The sequence below is a fragment of the Delphinapterus leucas genome, chromosome 3 (genome assembly GCF_059928025.1).
Source record: "Delphinapterus leucas isolate spDelLeu-1000000601 "Yukka" chromosome 3, BTC_Dleu_Yukka2, whole genome shotgun sequence".
Taxonomy (NCBI): Eukaryota; Metazoa; Chordata; class Mammalia; order Artiodactyla; family Monodontidae; genus Delphinapterus; species Delphinapterus leucas.
The window spans coordinates 79959133-79981509 of record NC_143131.1 but is presented as its reverse complement, the minus strand read 5'-3'; the positions used below and the strand labels follow the sequence as shown (position 1 = coordinate 79981509).

Genomic DNA, 22377 nt, shown 5'->3' with positions numbered 1-22377 from the left:
TCTCTTCCTGGGGCTTGTTTCCCACTAGGAGTCCTGGAGTAAGATCTAGGACATTAGACAGTTCCTAGGAGCCTGTAGGAGAGAGCCATCACACCCTGGGGTCCTCCAACATGTGTGATCTCCAGGGGCAGTGCAGTTCTCATAGGGCTTCATCCTCTATCTGGACCCAGGGTCCACACCAAACCAGAACTTGAATAAGAGGAGCTGGTAAGAAAAGAGACAGAGAGGACAGAAAAGAATCAGGTTAAATTGAGCAGACCCATGTGAGCCACAGGAAGGCCAGGCTGAGAGGATGGAGAGCAGTATTAAATTGGGGAAAAAATGAATTTTTTTGTGTGAGTTACTAATCACAGGCTGCCTATGGCCCCTAACTTCAGGAAAGCCAAACTTCCTGTCCCACCCAAACTGTGTGGATTGAGAGCAAGGTAGAAAAGGTGGTCCTCAAGAAAATCAGGGGACTATTATTAGAAGGAGGGTGAGGAATAAATGCTGGAAAAGCAAAAACAGTAGATTTTGACAGCAGCTCCTGACCTCTCCTAACCTGAAGGTTAAAAAGTATAAGCCTGAGATGTTCTCATAGAGTGTGGCCGTGTGCTGGGTATTCTCACTTCTTTCTCTATATTAACTAATTGAGCCTATCTTCAACCCTGTAACACAGGGACTACTATTATTCCCATTTACAGAGGAGGCAATTGAGGCACAGAAAGACTAATTTGTCCACAGTCTTTCAGCTAGTAAGTCCCAGAGTTGGGATCTGAACCCAAGGAGTCTGACTCCAGAACCTGTGTTTTTAATTATTATGTTAAAAGTGTCTCCCATTTTCCTTCCTTCCTTCCTTTTTTTCTCTCTGAAATAAGGATTTGAGGAAGGCCCTGATAATGAATGTAATCACCTAGCACAGAATAGTAGCCATTATTTTTTTTGTTATTATTTATTAACAGAGTATGAAAGCATCTGGTGCATAGTAGACATTCAACGACTGTGAAATAAGACAAAAACATTTGAAGGCTAACCAAGACATTTGCCTGGGCTCTAGGGCTGAAAGAAAATCTGCATGATCTTCAGGGGATTAGCCATGGGTATGGAGGAATAGCTGCAGACAGTAAACAGATAAATAGAAATGTCCAGAGACCCATTGAGATGGGGCGAAATGGTGAGATGCTGAATTCTTTAATGACTCCTTTTCTCCTTCCCTTCTTAAGTGCTGCTTAAGTAGAGCTGAGGCCAGACGCGATGCAGCTAAAGTGGCCCTAATCAACTCCCTCTTCAATGAGCTGCCCTCTCGCAGGATCACCAAGGAATTCATTATGGAGAGTGTGCAGGAAGCAGTTGCCTCCACTAGTGTGAGTACCCACCAGGGAAGGGAAAAGCTGGCTATACTTAGAGTACGGAGCTATTTGAATCTTGGGAGATGCTAATGTGAACGAGTTCTTTAAGAATTGTGCAGGTACTGCTGGTGGGAATGTGAATTGGTACAGCCACTATGGAGAACAGTATGGAGTTTCCTTAAAAAACTACAAATAGAACTACCATATGACCCAGCAATCCCACTACTGGGCATATACCCTGAGAAAACCATAATTCAAAAAGAGTCATGTACCAAAATGTTCATTGCAGCTCTATTTACAATAGCCCGGAGATGGAAACAACCTAAGTGCCCATCATCGGATGAATGGATAAAGAAGATGTGGCACATATATACAATGCAATATTACTCAGCCATAAAAAGAAACGAAATTGAGCTATTTGTAATGAGGTGGATGGACCTAGAGTCTGTCATACAGAGTGAAGTAAGTCAGAAAGAGAAAGACAAATACCGTATGCTAACACATATATATGGAATTTAAGAAAAAAAAATGTCATGAAGAACCTAGGGGTAAGACAGGAATAAAGACACAGACCTACTAGAGAATGGACCTGAGGATATGGGGAGGGGGAAGGGTAAGCTGTGACAAAGCGAGAGAGTAGCATGGACATATATACACTACCAAACGTAAAATAGATAGCTAGTGGGAAGCAGCCGCATAGCACAGGGAGATCAGCTCGGTGCTTTGTGACCCCCTAGAAGGGTGGGATAGGGAGGGTGGGAGGGAGGGAGACGCAAGAGGGAAGAGATATGGGAACATATGTATATGTATAACTGATTCACTTTGTTATAAAGCAGAAACTAACACACCATTGTAAAGCAATACTCCAATAAAGATGTAAAAAAAAAAAAGAATTGTGCAGGTTTTGGGCTTCCCTGGTGGCACAGTGGTTAAGAATCCACCTGCCAATGCTGGGGACACGGGCTCAATCCCTGGCCCGGGAAAATCCCACATGCCACAGAGCAACTAAACCCGTGCGCCACAACTACTGAACCCGCGCACCACAACTACTGAGCCCACGTGCCACAACTACTGAAGCCCCCGTGCCTAGAGCCCGTGCTCTGCAACAAGAGAAGCCACCGCAATGAGAAGCCTGCGCACTGCAACGAAGAGTAGCCCTCCGCTCCCCGCAACTAGAGAAAGCCCACGTGCAGCAACGAAGACCCAACGCAGCCAAAAATAAATTAATTTAAAAAAAAAAGAATTGTGCAGGTTTTATTTTTAACCCATTAAATCATTAATTTTCAGCAGAAAGAACACTTGGACTGGAAATCATGATATTGGAACTGGTTCCCTATCCATGTCTCAGTAATATTCTTTAGCCTCCCTGGATTAATCACAATTAATCAAGATTTAAATCAAGGTGGATCAAATTATCCACCTTGATTTGTTTATTTGAATGTTTGCTGTTTGAGGACCATAGATTCTTTTAGGGCCTGAGAACGCATGCCATTGAATACTGCTTTAACCTAGAGATAAAGAAGCTCAATTTTCCCCAAACTTGACGAATCATAAAAATTATCTGAAGTGCTTATTAAAAGTGCCAATTCCCCAGCCAGTGTGAGGTCCTTCAATCTATGTTTTTAAGGAAACAGACTGCTTCGATATGGGAAAAGCCGTATGCCCAATATTTGTTAGCTGTTAGAATTATCATGCTTAATATCAACTACTTTTTTCAGAGAGCTTTGGAAATCTCTGTAATGGATGTAATTAAATACAAAGAGCTTTGAGAGCCAAAAGCTCTGTCTTAGAAATTTAGATAGGACATTTTCTCGGCAGTCTAGGAGTACAGTAGATGATTTGCCCCATGAATTTTTGGTGCTTTTGATCCTTGTACCTCCAAATTATAAACCATTTTAACCATGGAGGAAACCTTGGGTCTCAACTGGGGCAGGTGTCGCCCTGTGTGTCCTTCAAGTGCAGAAACTTGGCATTACCAAAGGGATTAGCCACATCCTAGCTTCGCCTTTAGCATGGATCAACGCCATCTGAGATTTTCATTCTCTGATTCCCTTAATCTGACTATAAACGTTCTGTCATTCTGGAGAAGCTACTGATAATGAAGGTGACATTATCACACTAGCTGTGACCTTTTTGCTGCTTTTCCCCCTCATAAATGCTCTTATCATGCAGAAGAGAGATAAGGGGAGAGGTGGGGACTGAGAGTGGTTGTCCTGGCAGAGAGACCTCAGGGAGCTCTGGTCTATATCTGCTCTGAGGATGAAAGGAAGCCTTTATTTTCCTGCCCTGTAAATTTCAAGTGCCTTTGAGGAAGAGAAGTTAGGAAAATGATGCCTGATTTATATGTGTGGAATTTACTCAGGAGCAGGGAGGTGCCCTCAGTGTAAATGTAATTTATCATTTTTTCATGGAAATTTCTAAGGAAGGAGAATATATATGGTTTGCAGGCTTCTGGATGGATTTCCTCTGGGATATTTAAAAAGCCAACATAAATATTTCAGCAGTAGTGTGTTAATGTTATTGCATTCAAAAGCTATAAATTTGCTGCTATCTGATGTGGGCAGTTGTTTGTTCAGTCTCACAAAGCCGTTGCCCACCTTCCCAGGAATCCAAGGCCATGGGATATCGAAGCGCAGGCGCCAATGCCATTCCTGAGTTCATGTCAGCTTTTTTAATGCCACTCCCCCTAACCAAATTGAAAGGGAATTTCATTTCTTCCCATCACCCACCCACCTTGTTTCCTAAAGATTAAGTGGTCCAAAAGTGAAAACTATAAACCAAAATCCATGTCTCCAGGCCGAACACCAGCATATTATGAAAAGCTCCCATTAAAAATCATGGGGGTGGGCTTCCCTGGTGGCGCAGTGGCTGGGAGTCTGCCTGCTGATGCAGGGGACGCGGGTTTGTGCCCCGGTCCAGGAGGATCCCACATGCCGCGGAACGGCTGGGCCCGTGGGCCATGGCCGCTGGGCCTGCGCGTCCGAGGCCTGTGCTCCGCAAGGGGAGGGGCCATGGCAGTGAGAGGCCCACGTACCACAAAAAAAAAAAAAAAAAAGAATCATGGTGGTAAAATATGAATGGTCCATACAACTGGAGATTTTTTTCCCTGTTAGTTACATAATTTGCTTGGTGATCACTGGAATCTTACAGAGCAAGTCAGCATTTCAAGATTTCGATAATGGATGAAAGCAGCCTTGGAGAGCAACTGCTCAAACATTAATGCCACCACAAACAAAAACTCTGTGGAGAGATACAGGAATTTCTGCTTTGGGATAATTCTTCTTTTTGAGTATATAATCAGTTAACATTCTAATCAAAAGCTAGATTCAAGTTGATTACAAAATCCTCTTAACTACAAGTGATGGTGAGAGTAAGGATTTTATGCCAAATCAACTGGAGACGGTTGTAGTGCTGTAGGATGCACCCCTGAAGGGTTAGGACAATAGAAGGCTCACTGTGAGGCCACAGAATTAATTCATGACCACCCAAAGAAGAGGAGAAGAAACCCATGATATTTTCCTTTTCTGCTTACTTCCCAAGGGCACTTTGGATGACGCGGACGACCCCAGCACCAGCATTGGAGCCTACCACTACATGCTGGAGTCAAACATGGGGAAGACCATGCTGGAATTTCAGGTACCTGCTTCCTTCCACATATTTGTTTTGCTACACAACCCCCAGAAGCCTGGGGGAATGCCACTCATCACTAACAGCCCCCGTCCCAATAATCTACTCTTTTTCTGTTTTGGTCATTTTAATTTAACCCTGCTAGAATCCAGCACTGTGCTCCCTTTTAGCCGCACCTCAGGAGGCTAAAACAAAAAAGCAAAGAGGCACAATCTTTGCTTTCTTAAAGAAAAGTAAAAGACAAGCTAAGAAACAGGCGGGGAACATTACAGTCTTATGACCCTATTAACATTTTACCAGCTTTTCAGTATAAAGCTCCCCCTTAAACCAAATTAAACAGTTTGAAGTGTTGGTTGTGACCATTTGGTTCTTAATTTTCAGAAGGCATGGATGAAGGTGCCTGCAATGTATATTAAACAATTTTCCCCTCAGTTATGGTATTTCTGTTAAACAAGATTGCCATCTCCTATTGTTAACTAAATCAAAACATTTAGCAACCTGTAACCCTTTTCATTCCACTGCTGACAAGCAATAATAGAGCTGAGGAACTATATTACCTGTTATTTGCAAATTGAATAATTATATTAATAGCAATAAGAATAATAATAGCTAACGCTCATTGGATGCTTACTTTGGCACTGTGCTAAGCGTTTAACAGATCTTACCATAATTTAACCCTCACAATAAACATGTATTTCTTATCTCCATGTCTTCATTGAAGGAAGTGTGTCATACAGCTTAGCAAATGGCACAGCCAGGGTTCAGACCCAGGCAGTCTGATTTCTCAATCCACACTCCTATTATCCTATATTGGGCTGGGCAGACAAAACTTCAGAAGTCATTGAGAATGAAAAGTGCACTCTCTAAAAAATTAAACACGAATACAGTTGACCATCCATATATACATCCATGCCAGTAGGAATCAATATGCAATGTTATAATGAGGAGACTTTACCCGCCAAGATTTCTATTTTTTTAGGTTAGATTCCAAGAAGCAGTCAGAATATAAAGTTTTATGGACACAAATGTTCATCATGGTATAATTTACAGTGGTGTTACAGCTGAAGCCACCACCTTCCAAATACCATCTTTGGTACCTTTTAAACTCTTTTCCTGACTGCAATGGCATAGCCACTTCTCAGGTGGATATGTCCCACCTGCCCATTTTTAAAAACCAGTAATTTTCCTCATCACACTCTCATTTGATTGACACAAAATACTCTTTCTTCACCCTGCCCTAGGAGGATCTCAGTCATCCAGGTTTCTCCTTAAGCGGTTGTGGTCTCCCTGACCTTTGATGTTGTTTGTCTTTGTTTGGAAGAGACCCTGAAGCTCACCTGGTGTAGACAGGGGGATGCAGCAGCTCAGTGGTTCTGAGCCCAGGCTTGGGAGTGGGCTCACCTGCTCATCTCTAAATCTGTTTCCTCGTTTGTACGTAAATCAGGAAGAATAACAGTAGTAATAATAGTAGCGGTGCTACCTCCCTGTGCTATTGTGAAGACTAAATGGAACCACATAGAAAGTCCAGAACAGTTCCTGGCATATGGTTAATGCTCAGTGAAAGCTGACAACTGTTATTATATATATTTCTGAAGAAGGACTGCTTCATTTGAAATGCCAGAGGCTACCAGATGGATTCCCTTGACAACTTTATTTAACCTAAAGGCTTTACATGAGGACAAGGTAGCTCCCCTGCATTAAATGTTTCAGGGCCCTTGCTATAGAATAAAAGAGTGGAACTGTCAAGGGTTTTTTTTTTTTTTTTAATCTTCCATAACAATCTAAAGTCAAACAGAGAAAAAAAATAAAAGGAAAGAGCATGACACAAGAGAAGGGACACAAACTTTAAAAAACCATACAGACCTACATGTAAAGCCTGTGCTACCACTTGCCACCTGTGAGCTTAACCGTTCTGAGACTCAGTTTTCCTATCTACAAAATAAGCATCATGATACCCATTGTGTAGGCTTTTTGTGGGGCGTATATAATATGACATTTATAAAACATTTAGCATGGTGATTCCCCAAGGAAGAATCTCATTTATGTTCATTCCTCCCCCCTCGACCCTGACAGAAGAATATTGTACTTCTTTTATTATACAATGAATGTTGCCTGGCCCAGTACATAATAGCTTGTATAGGATTTAGTAGCTATTTTCAGAAAAATCAAGAATGATTTTTTAACACAGTGGGTTAGTCTGCCAAATATAGGGAAGGCAAGATTTTTTTTTAAAAAATTCTTAAAATTCTGTCCAAGTACTATGAAAGGCTGTACTCAACCATCTTTTAGTAATACTTTAATTGCCTTGCTACGGGCTGCATGTTTCCTGTGTGGTCTGTGTAGTAAGGTATTTAAATACATGAAATAATAATTTGAATCATACTGTGGAAATGCTTCATAAATTCTCAAAATGGAGGCTGGGTGCTGGATGAGGGACAAAGGAAGCGGAAGATGTGAGGGCAGGAAAAATCCAAACTCCCTCCTCCCAGTAGGGATTCTGGCAACCCAGGAGGAGGGCCATGAAGCACATCCCTCTTCCTTCCGCCAGCTCCAGGTTGCCTGCTGGGTTCCTACACATTCCTTGGTGGCCTGGGTTAAATGCATCAGCTTGTTTCTGCACATAATGGGAATTGACCACAGACCTGGGCTGTTTGCAGTCAACACAGCAATTCAGTACCCCTGGTGGGTAATAGATGTGTGTTTGTATCTAGCTATGGATGACTATACCGTATAAAAACAAGACTGTTGTCTCCTGCCTGCCTGCAGGCTTTAAGGGGGGCCATCAAGGAGGCAGCCTCAGAGGAAACATGATATATGCTTCTGCTTACCTTCACTTCGTGGGAGGGAGGCTGGGATGCCTGTTTAAGGTAGCCTTGCCCCTCACCATAGAGAAAACTGCCTGATGTTTGGGGGCTGGGATGGCCACTGGGTCTTGTCAAGGTCAGATTCAAGGCAGACTTTGACTGAAGCTGGTTGATATATTTATTCTGAAGCCTAATGCAGTCGAAAGATGAGTTGTTTATTTACATCTTTGCTAAATTCTCCAGGTCACCTTTTAAAACCTCATCCCATAAACAAATTTCCTCTTAAATCTATTCACTTGGGTGGGGAGATTGTGCCCACCTGTTTTTCAAGTTCTCCATTTACACTGTTTGTTTTTCTTATTTCTGATGAATCACAGAACCAAGCCAGTCTCCCAGACAGAGTTCCAGAGAGAAGCAGTGTACATTTTCTCCCCGGGGAGTAGCTGGGAGGCCAAACATTGTTTCTCATAGGAGGCAACACTAGAAAGCACTGTGAGGACAGAGCCCAGTTGTTGTTGGTTTAAATTTAATGAATGACAAAATGAACCAGAAAAGCTATAGAATGAAAGCTACAACTGCAATTTCCTTGGAGAGAAAGAAAACGCAGGGCTTGATTCACCACTCGATTTTAAATTTACTTTGCTGAAGGGGACTGGCTACATAATTTTTGGGGCCAGTGCAGAATGAAAGTTCAGGGCCTTTTATTCAAAAATTACTAAGAATTTCAAGACTACGGAGCACTAAACCAAGCTCAGAGCCTCTGTGCCTGCACAGATCACAAGCTCATGAAGCCAGCCTTGTCCCTGAGACAAATCCCCAGAAGGGCCCAGACTAGGGTAAGAAGAGTTAGGCATTGAACTCGGGTACAAAATTTAAAGGAGCGTCAAAAAATTCAGTAATCAAGGCAACTAATATTATAATGCAGTATTTTAAAAACTCAAATGTGCAAAACTTCATAACAAACAAAACATCCAAATTTTAAATAAAGACAGAATTTAAAATAAAAGACCCTGAACTTGTACAACGTACCTTAAATCTTGCTTGACTCACCTCACCCTAGTCCCAGCCCTACCTCTAGGCCAGCTTCTTGTTTATCTGTCAGCCCACCCAGTTGACCCAGGCTTCTAGGTCAGCCCAAGTAACAAACACAGTACAGACTTCAGTGAGGAAGGAGCAGGACATGTAGATCACCAAACAGACTTCCTTCAAAGTGATAGGGCTTCGACAGGTAGAAAATGAGGCTGTGAAGACCAGACAGTGAAGAGTCATGGTGAAACGATGAAACGAATCCTCACAGAAGTCCCTGGCTACCCTCTCCTTGCCGCTCTGCCATAATGCAAGGATTTCCAATGGAATCAATGTGAGGCACACAAGGATTTCCTGGGGTTGAGCCCAGGACTCATACAGCTTCAGGAAGATCTGAAGATAGTGAACTTGGTCATTTGAGGGGAAATAAAGAGGTGGGACAGGAAGAATGTGGAAATATTTCAATATACTTTATATGACGATGGTGAGAGTCATATCTCCAGAGAGGAGAGCAAGAACTAGATCAGGACATAAGGTAAGAAGGCAGACAGAAGGTTATCTTTCCTGGGGGATTTTAGGAACAAGGGCAACAATGAAGAAGAGGCAGTTGTATTACTGCAGAGGGAAAAACTGCTTGGTGATAGAATAGAAATTTGGGGAATAAGGAGGAGGAGGATTCTCTTCTTGCAGGCAGAAACAGTTCAGGTCTCTGTGGGGAAGTTTTTGAGAGATGTAGGTTGCCAAGGCACATGGGAAAGATTTCTGGTTCTGTTCACAGAATTGTGGGTTCTGAAGTCTTAGGAGAACTGCTGAGTGGCATGAAAGAAATTTATCTGGATGGGGGGCTTAGTGCACAGATAAGAATAAGAGCTGAGAGGACATTGGAAGAAAAATATATTACTAAGGCAACAATCGTCAGAGGATGGAATTAAGAGCTCTGTTGGCAATAGGTTGTTTCTCAAACTGGGCCACAAGGATGCAAGGACAATGCCAAGAGGGCTATTGGAAGCCACAGAATAAACTCAGTATATCTTTCTGGGTTGTCAGCTTTACATGAAGATTGCAGGGTGGGGAAAGGAGTGGAGTCGTGTTTATTTTCTTCTTTTAAAAAAATGTGCAAACAATAGAATACAAAATTTAAGTGGAGTCTTAAGATAAAACATAAGACAAAATGTCTTATTTGTAAATACTGTCCCTCCTGTAACACGGTAGAGACTATTCCATATCAGAACCAAAAGCGCATTCCTATTCATTTTTATGGCTGCAAAGCATTCACTGAGTAGGCTTGAGGGTACGATAAGAAGGGCAGCACAAGTTTTTCTTCCTCAGTTACTGGGGTTACTTTTTTTTTTTTTTTTTTGCGGTACACGGGCCTCTCACTGCTGCTGCCTCTCCCGTTGCAGAGCACAGGCTCCGGACGCGCAGGCTCAGCGGCTATGGCTCACGGGCCCAGCCGCTCCGCGGCACGTGGGATCCTCCCGGACCGGGGCACTATCCCGTGTACCCTGCATCGGTAGGCAGACTCTCAACCACTGCGCCACCAGGGAAGCCCCAATGGGGTTACTTTGATAAGAAGCATAGTGGTGAGATCCAGATTAGGCAAGATTTGGTTATGGAACAAACCACTCTCACTTTTCCAAATTAGCATAAGAGGGGTGGGTTACCCAGACACTGGACCTAGGACCCTGGGCAGATGGTGGGGTCAGTGTTTGGGGCAGGAGGCATAGCTCAGCTGGTGTCCATGTCATATTTTAATTAATGGAAACATATGGTTTTGCTTTTACTAAGGTCTCTGTGGGTTCTTGGGGTGCTTACTGTGCAGTAGTACATACACAAAATCCCAAACTCTATCCCAAACTGAAAAGAAGAAAAGCATTACATTCTAATGGCAGTTTTAGACGTGAGAATAGTGCTATTTTTTCTGATGATCTTATCACTTTAAATTTTACCTGATAATTTTAAGATAACTGGAATCTCAGAGTGACTTTGTGTCTCCTGATTTTCACAGTGAAAGCGTTTTCCAGAGCAAGCAGACGTAAAGACAATAGAAGTCCACTTTTTTTGAATGGGCAGAAGACATCTGTCTAAATGTTAAGTTTCCATAAGTAGCTTCATGACCAGGAAGTTCCTTAATTGTATGGTTATTTTCTAACAATTATGTAGTTGTGGTTTGTACTACTAATCCACAGTAGTTGTTTCTCTGGTCAAAAAAGAAAAAAAAAAATGCAGGTAACTTCAATGGAAGACTGCGAATCCTAATACGATTAGGAAAATAAAATCTTCAGTATGTTGGATACACATTAGCTTGCCCTGGGTATCATGCAGGGAAAGGATGATGCTGATAGAAGGGCTTAATGCTGTGCTCAGCCCTAGCCATTGAATGTGAAAACTATGGGTGAGTTTTAATGTCAGTTCAACCTTATTGTCCATATTTTAAGGCATTTTCTTGACTGAATTTATAAACTTAGGGGTTTTTTACAATTTCTGTAGTTTGTCCATTATATGTTTGTCCAATATATTTAAATTGTTTTCCTTAATACGTAATATTGTCGCATGATTCAAAAGGTGCAAAGAATGTCAGAGAAAGGTCTCCCTCCTTTTTTCTCCCCAGAGGCAACTCATGTTACCAGATTCTTTTGTATCTTGCCAGAACTCTTCTAGGCGTTTATAAGCAAATATTTATAGGCATCTCCTATTCTTTTTAATCAAATAGTAGCACACAGTGTACATGTTGGACACTTTGCTTTTAACTTAACAACACCTCATAGAGGCTCTTTATATTAGAACTAGAGAGCCTTCTCATGCTTTGTGATTGCAGCATATCTGGTAGGATGAATGTGTTGTAGGGAGGAAGAATCATTTTCCTTCTGCCCTTCTGAGTTCTTAGCTGAGGCCCCTGTAATAAAAGACAGATGAAGAAGAGAAAAACAGAAGTACACTTCATGTATATGTGAGAGGTACCCAGGGAAAAATGAGTACCTCCACAAGGTGGCTTAGAATTCAGGATTGAATACCATCTTAATTGGGAAAGGAGAGAGGGGATATAGGCCTCTCAGGCCTTAAATAATCTTTAAGAAAGATGAATGGGCCCTCAGAAGAATAGATGGGAGCTATGACAGTTTGTGACAAAGTTTGTCTGGGTGTGGAATGGACTTTAGTTTCTACTTCTGTGACAAGAGTCACTCTTCCCTGGTTGATGCAACTCCTGGGGAGGGGATTTATGACAATTGTGTTCCTATTGGAGGATCTATCTTTAGGCAGATAAGGGGAGTTCAGAGAAAGCCTCTTTGCAGTTTTTAAAGTATTTACAGCTCAAAATAATCAATATACCCAAGTGGTGTATTTGGGGGTGCCGTATGCTGCTACACTTTCGGATGCTATTTTATTTAACCATTCCTTTAAAAATGAACATTTAAAATATTCCCAGTCTTGGGCAATTTTAAAAAGTGATGCAATGACTAGCCTTGCCTGTACATTATTATAAGATGTGCTGGTATATTTACATAATTTCTTCGGTGTATAATTGTTAGAGCATATGTATTTTTAATGTTGAAAGGTATTTGTCAATTATTTAATAATTTGTGCCAAATAGCAAGGGAGGGAAGGAAAAATGCTCCGAAAGCCTAGGACTGTGGTATTTGAAAAGTCTCAAAGTGTTCTGACAGTACTGTATATTCTATTTCCCAAATATAGTTGGGGATCAGAGTTATGCCCTGCTCAGCAATCACTGAGGCACTTTCCTTCACATTTCTGCTTTGAGACTAATGACAGGTATTTGGGTTTTATAGGAGCTTATGACCATTTTCCAACTATTGCACTGGAATGGAAGCCTAAAAGCCCTTCGTGAAACAAAGTGTTCCCGACAGGTGAGATTTTCCAGTAAAAACAGGTTTGCGTTGTATGGACTGAGCAGATGGCTTGTCATCTTCCAGGATATGTATCAGTCCAGTTGCATCAGGGACTGACCAAAAATGCACACTAAGAAGAATGTTGGCTGGGCATAGGCCTGATTTAGATACCTGTACTGAATGCCAGAATGAAGGGATCATTAAGACAGACTTAGTTTATAAGTCAAATACTGAATCTACTCTATGCACCTGTCCTGCCTGCTGAATGTGTGCCCTCTCCCACTCTTCAAGGCAGAAAGAAATGTGAGTCTGCACTGCTTCTGAACCTCCTCACTGAGAACAGGTAGAGTCGGTTGTGTAGCAGGAGGATTTTTCTCATCCCCACCAAATGTCCTTAAGGGACAACAGAAATGATTGCAAAGGTGGACAACCTGGTATTTCAGTCGCTTCCATTTTTTGGTTTGGAAGTTTCTTCTTTATTTTTCAGAGACAGGGTCTCACTATTTCTTTGCTACCTATAAAAAGCACCCTTCTCCCTTCTTTTAGTAGCAAAGACAACCCCCTCTCCCATGTACTTAATGGTTCTCACCTACTGTCCCTCAAGATTTATTCTTCCTTTACCCCATTAGACTTCGAAGATGGTAGTTTGTTTTGAGAGTTTGCTAACAGGAATTTGTATGAGAAACAGAGCCTTTACTAGTCAGCAATATGAGGGTGGATGTAAGAGTTTTCCATGCACTGCAGCCCCAGGAGTTTTTAGTTGTTCTTTGCTTAGAAAGCCTGGCTTTCAAAATGTCAAATATGGAAAAGAAATGAGTAGCTGACAATGGCTTTGGCTGTTTTTTTCTTTTCCTTTGATTTAATAAAAAGCCTTTGAAATATGCCGGGTTGGTTATAAACACTTTTCCATGATTGTTTTTAATTTGTTAAGGTCATAAATAAATACCATATGTTCTTGAAAATAAAAGTAAACAATGCATCCACTCCACAAGATCTTGTTAAAGTGCATCCATCAAACTTATACATGATGTTACAATGTATTTGCAAATTTTAAACATGAGAATTGACAGTGACAAATTTTTAATTATTTGGAGAAAGTGAGAGACAACGTACATGAAGGTACCATTATGATATCAGTGATGATAATACCTATATTCCATAATACATTTTTAAAGTTCTTCCCATAGTTTCTGTGAGCCATTCAGTCTGTCATCTTCCTTATGCTAACAACATAGCAGTTAGGAAGTTGATTCTCTTGGTGTCTAAGTCTTGTCTGATTCAAAGCTCCCTACTTTCTGCAATGGGTGTGACCAAACCCAGTTCTGTCCGAATCCTTCCATATAATTGTTTCCCTTTTTATCTTGCCAAAGGAGATAATGCTGAGCAGAAGAGTTCAGTGAATGAGATAATGTTCATACCAATTGTTATAGGAATGCATTTTCAAAGGAAGACATATTTTCTAGCAAGGTCAGAGCTCTGTTCTGTGAACATTATTGGGTCATTCCTGGTGGTAGTGTTTTGATTCAACCTGGAGTGACCCTACTATGTGTACCAGCTTAGCCCTGTATTTCCTTTAAGAGGTATGTCCTGAGATTTGGCTTCGGTTTGTGAACATCAGAGAGGTTTGGTTATTGGTAGAACCCCTGGGGGTGTGTTGGGAGTAGTGGAGGCACAGGAAAGGAGGCATCAGAAGGCCATGAGCCCAGGTACCTTTGTTGCTCTTTACTGACACTCTGGACTTTGTTTCTTGGCTCCCAGGAAGTCATCTCCTACTATTCCCAGTATTCCCTAGATGAAAAGATGCGCAGCCACATGGCCCTGGACTGGATCATGAAGGAGCGGGAGTCACCAGGAATTCTCTCCCAAGAGCTACGAATGGCCCTGAGGGAGTTGGAGGAAGCCAGGAAAGCAGGACAAGAACTACGTTTTTACAAAGAAAAGAAAGAAATCCTGAGTTTAGCCCTGACTCAGATCTACAGTGATCCTGACACTTCCTCACCCAGTGATGATCAGTTGAGCCTCACAGCCCTTTGCAGCTATCACTAACAAGGCCAGGTCCCAGCTGCCCCCAAGGCGGGCAGAGGCCGGACTGTAACATTAGGAAGCTAATAGAAGGAGGTCATCAGAGGCTTTAGCAGCTATAGATGCTGCCTGAAGGCTGTACTAATTCTCCCCACCCATTCCATTCATAGAATCTCAGAGTAGGAGGACCCTTATAGGACCCAACATGTCACTCAATGCAATTTTCCCATCACACTCTCGATAGTTCCACCTCAGACTGAAAGGATGGAGACAGGATTGCTTGAAAAATATTTTCCAGGCCTGGCTTTAACCTGAAGCCTTGTTGACATGTGCCTTGCTAGATTATATATGTTGTTTAAAAGAATGGGTCAATGAAGCATCCCCGAAAAGAACACCAGCCAGGACTGGGGAAAATAGCATGATAGCAATTTAAAAATACTTGGGATTAAATAAACAATATGGATTCTTTTAAAAAATATACAGGGGTCAGAGTTTCTTCCTAAGCTTTGTGAGCTACAAGATCACTTACACTCTACTAGGTGTAATCCAAAACTTCAGTGAGGATTTTATCTGGACATCCCACTATCAAAGATTTTGAACTGGTAATAGTATGAAAATACTATATAAATGTAATGTGGCTTAAAATGTCATAGTAATAAAATTTTTTTTCAATCCACTCTTCCATATGGGGATAAATATCACCCAGGATAGTACCCTCACTTGTATTCCTCAAGAAGAATTAATATCCAATTTTTATGAGTCCTGCAGTCAGTCATATTCATTTTTAATCGGCAAATAAGATTAATTGATTCATTTTTATTTCTGCCACTTCTGTCATATATCTATAATGGAGAAAGTTACTGTCATTTCAAAGGTTAAAACATTTTGAAAAATCATTAGCATTTAACAATGCTTATGTTCACATTTGATTTGTTTCTCATGCATTAGAGCAAAGGAATTATTAGCTGTCTTTGTTATTGTTCAAGAACTTAAGCCACCAGTAGCTCAAACATAGTGTCATTTTTCAGTTTAAATTACTGGAATCTTCTTTAAAGAAGGGATAAAACATTGCCATCTCTTTTTCAAAATGGCTCAGATCAATCAACAGATTAGAAAACCAAAAGCAAATACAAACCAATTTTTAGATGGTTCCTGGTCACTCAGATTTAAGAATGGCAGCAGTGTCAATTTTAAACACTTACAAGTATTTCCCTATTTTTAACATGGAAAGGATTATCTTGCATTTACTCCAATAATTCAAATTTAAGAAAACAGTTTTCTCAATTTTAAATAAGGTTTCTTTTTCTTCTTGTTTACGCAAATGCACATCAAGTTTCATGAAAGCTAAAACCATTATAATTACATTAAAGTTTACAAAAATGTGAGTTTAGCTTCATATCTAAATATCTACAGTGCTAATTGTCACTCCTTGAATCCCCATAAAACTGTATACTGAGTACTATATACTGAGCATATATTTTGGAATTAACCTTGTTAATAAAAAATTAACTTCATACATCATATTTTTCACATCAGGGGAAAATTTAGCTATATATCTGCCCTATTCAAATGTCTTAAAAAAGTAATGCTATATAATATTAGATAAATTTTATTTAAAATATTGTTTTAACAAAAAAATCACATTTCTCCCCATAATGAGGCTAAACGTCACCTAGAAGAAATTTCCAAATAGGAATTAGAATTAATATTTATAATTTGAATAAATTTTAAAATTAAATTACTTCCTATTTAAAGTAATTTTTTCATAAAGTCATTACTCGTTATCATTTCAGAAAAGCCACAACTTCCCCTGTTGGGTGTGATTAAAGGTAGGTACATCTGTACTGCATTTGCAGCCTTTAACAATGACCAACTCAAGCTGACACCATCTAATTACATGCAGGAACAGGAATCAGCTGGGAAAATATTAAATGTATTCTCTGCCCTGCAATTAGAAAACTGTACCCATTCTGTTCACTGAAAGCAGAGGTTCTGTCTTGGCCACTATCAGCTTTTCCTGGCTGGTCAAAACTGCCTACTCTTCCTGCAATGGTAGGGAAGTTTCAGCAAAAGAAGCAAAAGTCAGAATCTTTGCCACTGCTGCTCCCTTTGATGCTCATTTATCGCAAATCAGTTTCAGCTAAGACCTAATGGCTGTCAGTACATCACATAAATGTCTATAATCCTGGTCCTGAGAAGAGCAGGGCTGAAGAGCAAAGTAGGATATTATTATTTTTCAATTTCTGTATCTTGTTCTCAATAGCACACTGTGTTGGAGGGGCCTAGAGTGGAGGATTCTCTATTTAAATATATGGAACTATGTGTCTTAACCTTTTGTGGTTATAAGCCCTTTGAGAATCTGATAGAAGCTATGGACCTTCTCCTAGGAAAACAGAACGAAGCATATACACACAAAATTACACAAACTGTTTCAGAGCGTATGTGGACCTCCCCAAAATCCATAGATTGCTCTGTCCAAAGACCCCCAGTTTAGAACTCTTAATTTTGAGCGCATACTTACAGTTTCTTAAGCTTTTCAGCAGGGATCCAACTAACTCAGGCATCGTCCCATTAACCTATCTCTAAGATAAATGTCATCATCCTTAAATACAGAATTGCACTGTATTTTGACAAGAGATAGTTTAATTCTCACAAAACCCCAATACACCAGACTGTTATGAAAAAAACAGCTTGAAGCAAACTAGTCACTAAATTTGTGTGAACATGTTAGAATATTACAAATTTAATAAAGTCATTGTTCCTCTCATGATCAGAATTTGGCTGTCTATTTGTTCAAAAGATATAGTCCATTGATATGTTTGCTGTTAAATTCATTCACCTATTTCTAGAAAATGAAAAGAATCAAGCCATAGATATTCCTGAAATGCTGTGCCTACACCAATGATGAATCTGGTCAGCTAGGTCTCAGGGCAAAGAGAAAACATAAAGGTTTAACACCTTTCGGTTTCTTTAGGGAAAGCTTTTGAAGTCAGGAGTATTGTTGTAGTTGACTTTATCTCTGAAATGCTTCAGAGAGTTCTCAGTTATATCATGCCATGCCTTTCTTTCTTGCCAAAGGACAAAAGAAGCCAGACTAAGAATATTTTTATTATCCTTGACTATGTTTACAGGTAAACACTATTCAAGACATTATTATATATTGTTGGTGTTTTGTTTTGTTTTGTTTTTCCTTGCAGAAATGCAAATATCAATCTTTCTTCTATGGTGTCCACCATGTTAAAGAGCGAATATTGAGATTGTTTTTAGCCAGGGTTCCAGGAAAATGAAAATTATTTTCCCTACTACAGCGGTTTTCTTTGGCTGCCCATTAGAAATATCCAAAGAGCTTTAAAAGATCCTAACTGTCCAGACTGCATCCAGACCAATGAAATCAGACTTTCTGGAAGTGGGACCCAGGCATCAGTATTTTTTAAAGCTCCCCAGGTAGTTCGAATGTACAACAAGGTTGAGAACCACTGCTCTACCCAGGAAGTTCTGGCTCAGAGGTCTATGGCCTAACTAGTGGGAGCTGTTACTTAACTTGGCATTGGTTCCAAATTCAAAATGTTGAGCTCTTCTCATTTAGGTAGGAGCAAAACCTTTTGCTTGAGCAAGAGGCTTTCCTGGAGCCCAGAACTAAAGCAGAGCAAGCATGCATGTGTGCGCACAAACACACACACCTTAGCAGGAAAGCCAGATTCTGCTCCAGGGTCCAGGCTTTCTTTCACAAATATGATACACAAACTAACTGCCCCAGAATCATCCTTTAAAAGTACAAGTTCCTGGGCCACACCCAGACCTGCTGGCCAAATTCCAGGAGAGAGTCTGGATGATTTACCACTCCACCAGGTGTTTCTGATCACACTTAAATTTGAGTTCTTTTGGCCTAGAGCTACCTAGCACATTCTTTAGTAGGCAGCACAGCCCTAGCCTTCTGATATAACTAGCCTCTTGGTAGAGAGAGCACAGAAAGGAATAAAGGGGAGAGGGAAAGGTTGCCTCTTTACCCCTCCTGGAAGCTAGAGAAAAGCAGAAAGGGCAGATATATAGCTGCCTTTTCTCTCCCAAAAGAGCTCCCACTCTTTTTATCACTTTGGCTCCAACATTTGGAATTACTTTTAATCCCTTTACTAGAAACCGTGAAAATCTCTATTAGCTCATGGTTAAAGTCACTTCTTTAAACCTGACTAAACCCTGGTAGCACTTTCTTCCTTGGAGCAAAGTAGGTTGTGGGAAAGGGAAGCAGAAGCTTCTTCCTGCCAGCTGTTGATTCTCTAGTGATTGTTGGTTTTCAGGTGAAAGTCCCAAATTGCTATCTATTTTTAGGCAGTTCCCAATTTTAGCAGCAATTACTGTGTCACAAGTCCATTTGTAAGTCAGTTAGTTGTTCAATCCTGAGGATGCATTCTTCTATAGGAGCAAGGTCATAAATGGTGGCCAGTTTCCTAGACTAGCTTGTATAAACAATAGGGTACCTTAAATATTGATTTATATGGGACCTAATATGCTCTAGGTTGTGGGCAGGGGAGAATAGAATAAGGGGCAGCTGTGGGTCTAGGGCATATTATTGTGGACCTACCTCCTGGGGGCATATTCCTTAGTCTCAAACTGGTTCTCCAAATAGTCCCCTTATTTTCTCTTTGCCCCCCACCCCAAGATTTAGGTTGATAATACCCCACCCCCTGCCATCACTTGTTGCTTCTTCTGATCATGGTTTCTTCTACTTGCTGACTTACTGAAGAAGTGCTTTTCTCCTGCCTTTCCTACAAACACTTTGAAAATTTCTAAGAATTGGTATCACTAGAAACAGGAACACTGGATGACCTAAAAATGGCAGCTACTAAGCCACTTCGCAGGTCCTGTGGGGAACACAAGCACATGAAACAGGACTGCATTATTGTACTCATCCAGGCCCCTAAAGTTTCCTGCTTCTTTGGTGTTCTCATTTGGCTCCACAGGCATTGCCCCATCCTGATCATGGATGTCCCATAGCTAGCCAGTGATTCTGGGTAATCTGGCTCAAAACTACAAACTGGACTGATCAGTCTGTCCCCCTCAGGAATGTGAGCTAAGAAACATGGAAGGAATTTGGCAGTTCAAGTTGGGAGCTGAAGTTGGAAGGGTCATGTTCATGAGCGCTGTGCAGGCTGAAGTGATGAGGAAGAAGGAGTGATGAGTCAGCAGGAGTGATGAGTCAGCAGAAGAAGCTGGTCAGTAGAAAGAGGAGAGGTGGTTGGTGTGGAGAGCAGATGCAAGGAGAGGCGGAAACACAAGTCAAAGGTGAGAGCATGAGGTCCACGAGGAAACCATGAGAGCTGCTGGCCCAAGCACCCTTCAGTAAATTCACTTGCTCTTTACCTGAGTGGATCACACGCTTTGCAACCAAAGAAATCTCACTTTACTAATTTCAGAGCAAAATTGCTCTAGATTATCCTGGACTTTTCATACTAAGAATAGACCAAGAAAGCTGACATGAGGAAAAACCTATTCAAGCAATAGAAACGCTGCTAAGAAAACTAGACTTAGGACTGGTGACAGAGTTAAACTTTTCCCCACTCACTGCTCCTTCCACTCCAATGTAAGCTCTCAAACCAGTCAGGAGTCCTTCCCAAATCTGAAATAAACTTATGTATTATGTGCTAACCATCATGTTGTTCCTCCCCCTACATAGAAATTCCTGTGTTCTCATGTTCCACAGGAGATATATAGACACAGAGGGACATAGAATTCTATTTTTATGAAGATAGAATTCATAACCTCAAATAATTGTTGTCTTCTTTAAAAATTAGTCACCTTGGGAACCTAATGACATGCTCTGACAATGCTCAAGAATGCTGTCTTTCCCAAAGACATTTCTGTCACGAACTTCTTGGGAATGGAGTCTTTTGTCAGAGAAAAAAGAGTCAGTCTCTTTTGTCAGCAGAAAGCACCTTGCCATCCTGAACTGACTAGTTTATTTCAGTATCTTGACTATTAGGCCTAATACTTAGCAGGTACTCAATGAATGTTTCTTGAGTAGAAATTTGTCATCATTGTCTTGGTGCCTTCCTTACTCCTTGCTTGAGGAGTTAATTCATTCATCAGACCAGGCTCTGTTCTAGCAGATTAGTCAGGAATCACTAATTAGTCAGGATTAGTAAGGCAGAAACTCAAATCAAACCTACTAGGCAAAAGGGAAGTTTATTGGCTCAAAAAGGGGAGTTTATTGACATAAACAAACCCCAGGACACTTTTCGCTCCAAGTACATCTGGATCCAGGAGCACAAACCAGGACTTGATCTCTCTCATTATATAGATGTGTACATATGTGCACATTCATGTGTATCATTGCTCATTTCTCACATCTCCTTTCTTTTGTGTTGGCTCCATTTTTAAGCAGGCTCTCTCCCCACAGAGCAGCAAGATTGTGACCAGCAGTTTCAGTCTTACATCGTAGCAGAATGAGAAATTCTCTTCCCAGCAGTGTAAATCCAAATTCCAGAGCCAAGTGCCACAGTGGTGTTTCAGTTGACTCAATCACCCAAGTCACATGTCTGCCCCCTGGAACTACTGGTGAAGCCATCCCACCTAAATGACTTGGACCTAGTAGGGGAGCAGTAGTCATCTCAGGTAAATATGGGTTCAGTTACCAATATAGGGAAAATGTGGCCATTTCCCAAGGCATTATTTTAAAGATGTTTTTATTATTATTATTTTATTTTTTAACATCTTTATTGGAGTATAATTGCTTTACAATGGTGTGTTAGTTTCTGCTTTATAACAAAGTGAATCAGTTATACATATACACATGTTCCCATATCTTTTCCCTCTTGCGTCTGCCTCCCTTCCCACCCTCCCTATCCCACCCCTCTAGGTGGACACAAAGCACCGAGCTGATCTCCCTGTGCTATGCAGCTGTTTCCCACTAGCTATCTATTCTACGTTTGGTAGTGTTTATATGTCCATGCCACTCTCTCACTTTGTCACAGCCTACCCCAAGGCATTTTTGAAACTATTTCTCCTCAAGAGCCTTCAGAGAAGGAGTGAACAATAGAAGAAATGCAGTCTCTCCAACCATTCATTGGGGAAAAGGATTCCGGGTAGACCAAAAACAACAGATGTTCACTATGAATACACTGTACCATTTCCAAAAATAAAATTCACCCTCAAAGGACAAATTTTGTCATCATTAAGGATGTTCAAAAGAACATTTTCCCCTGGAGGGGAAATCCAAAAGTGTTTCCAGACCAATCACATCGCTGGAATAAGCATACAGGTTCTCTGAGGACTGCCCTGAAGGGGACGGCACTCATTTATATGTAAGACTTCTGTTGTGTGGAGAGCCCTAATCACTGGCATTACTCTGCAGCCACATTTCATATACCTTCAGTGCTGATGAATTGCTGCTATGCAAGGGAATCAGGAAATTTCCTCTGGTCTATTTCTGGTGGGCCCTGGCTTTCATTACCAGTGGCTGCTATTGCTTTTAATAGAAAAGAAAACAGTGGGTCCCAACAATTAAAAACAATTGTGGCAAAACTGGATAGTGCAATGACCTGGGTAGTTTGTTTATCCCTGCTCATGACTGAGCAACTTGCATACCTGAAGTATGGCTCCACTCTGACCCATGGGTTATGATGCAGATAGCTATAAAATGATTTGGAAACAAGTTATTCTGAGGCAATCCGTTGTGTATCTCCCGGATATTTCCCTATGTCCATGTACTAATCTGTTAGATGATGT

The 22377-nt window shown here is 40.9% G+C and overlaps 1 protein-coding gene across 1 annotated transcript in view; it reads left to right on the top strand.

Annotated features, from left to right (window-relative positions):
- Window positions 1–15383, top strand: part of LIX1 (limb and CNS expressed 1) — a 56436-nt gene extending 41053 nt beyond the window's left edge. The window contains exons 3-6 of the mRNA XM_022551163.2: window positions 1203–1343; window positions 4869–4964; window positions 12574–12651; window positions 14392–15383. Coding sequence (XP_022406871.1) covers window positions 1203–1343; window positions 4869–4964; window positions 12574–12651; window positions 14392–14679 — 603 coding nt within the window. The 3' untranslated portion in view covers window positions 14680–15383. The remainder of the gene's footprint in view (window positions 1–1202; window positions 1344–4868; window positions 4965–12573; window positions 12652–14391) is intronic.
- The last annotated feature ends 6994 nt before the right edge of the window (window positions 15384–22377 follow it).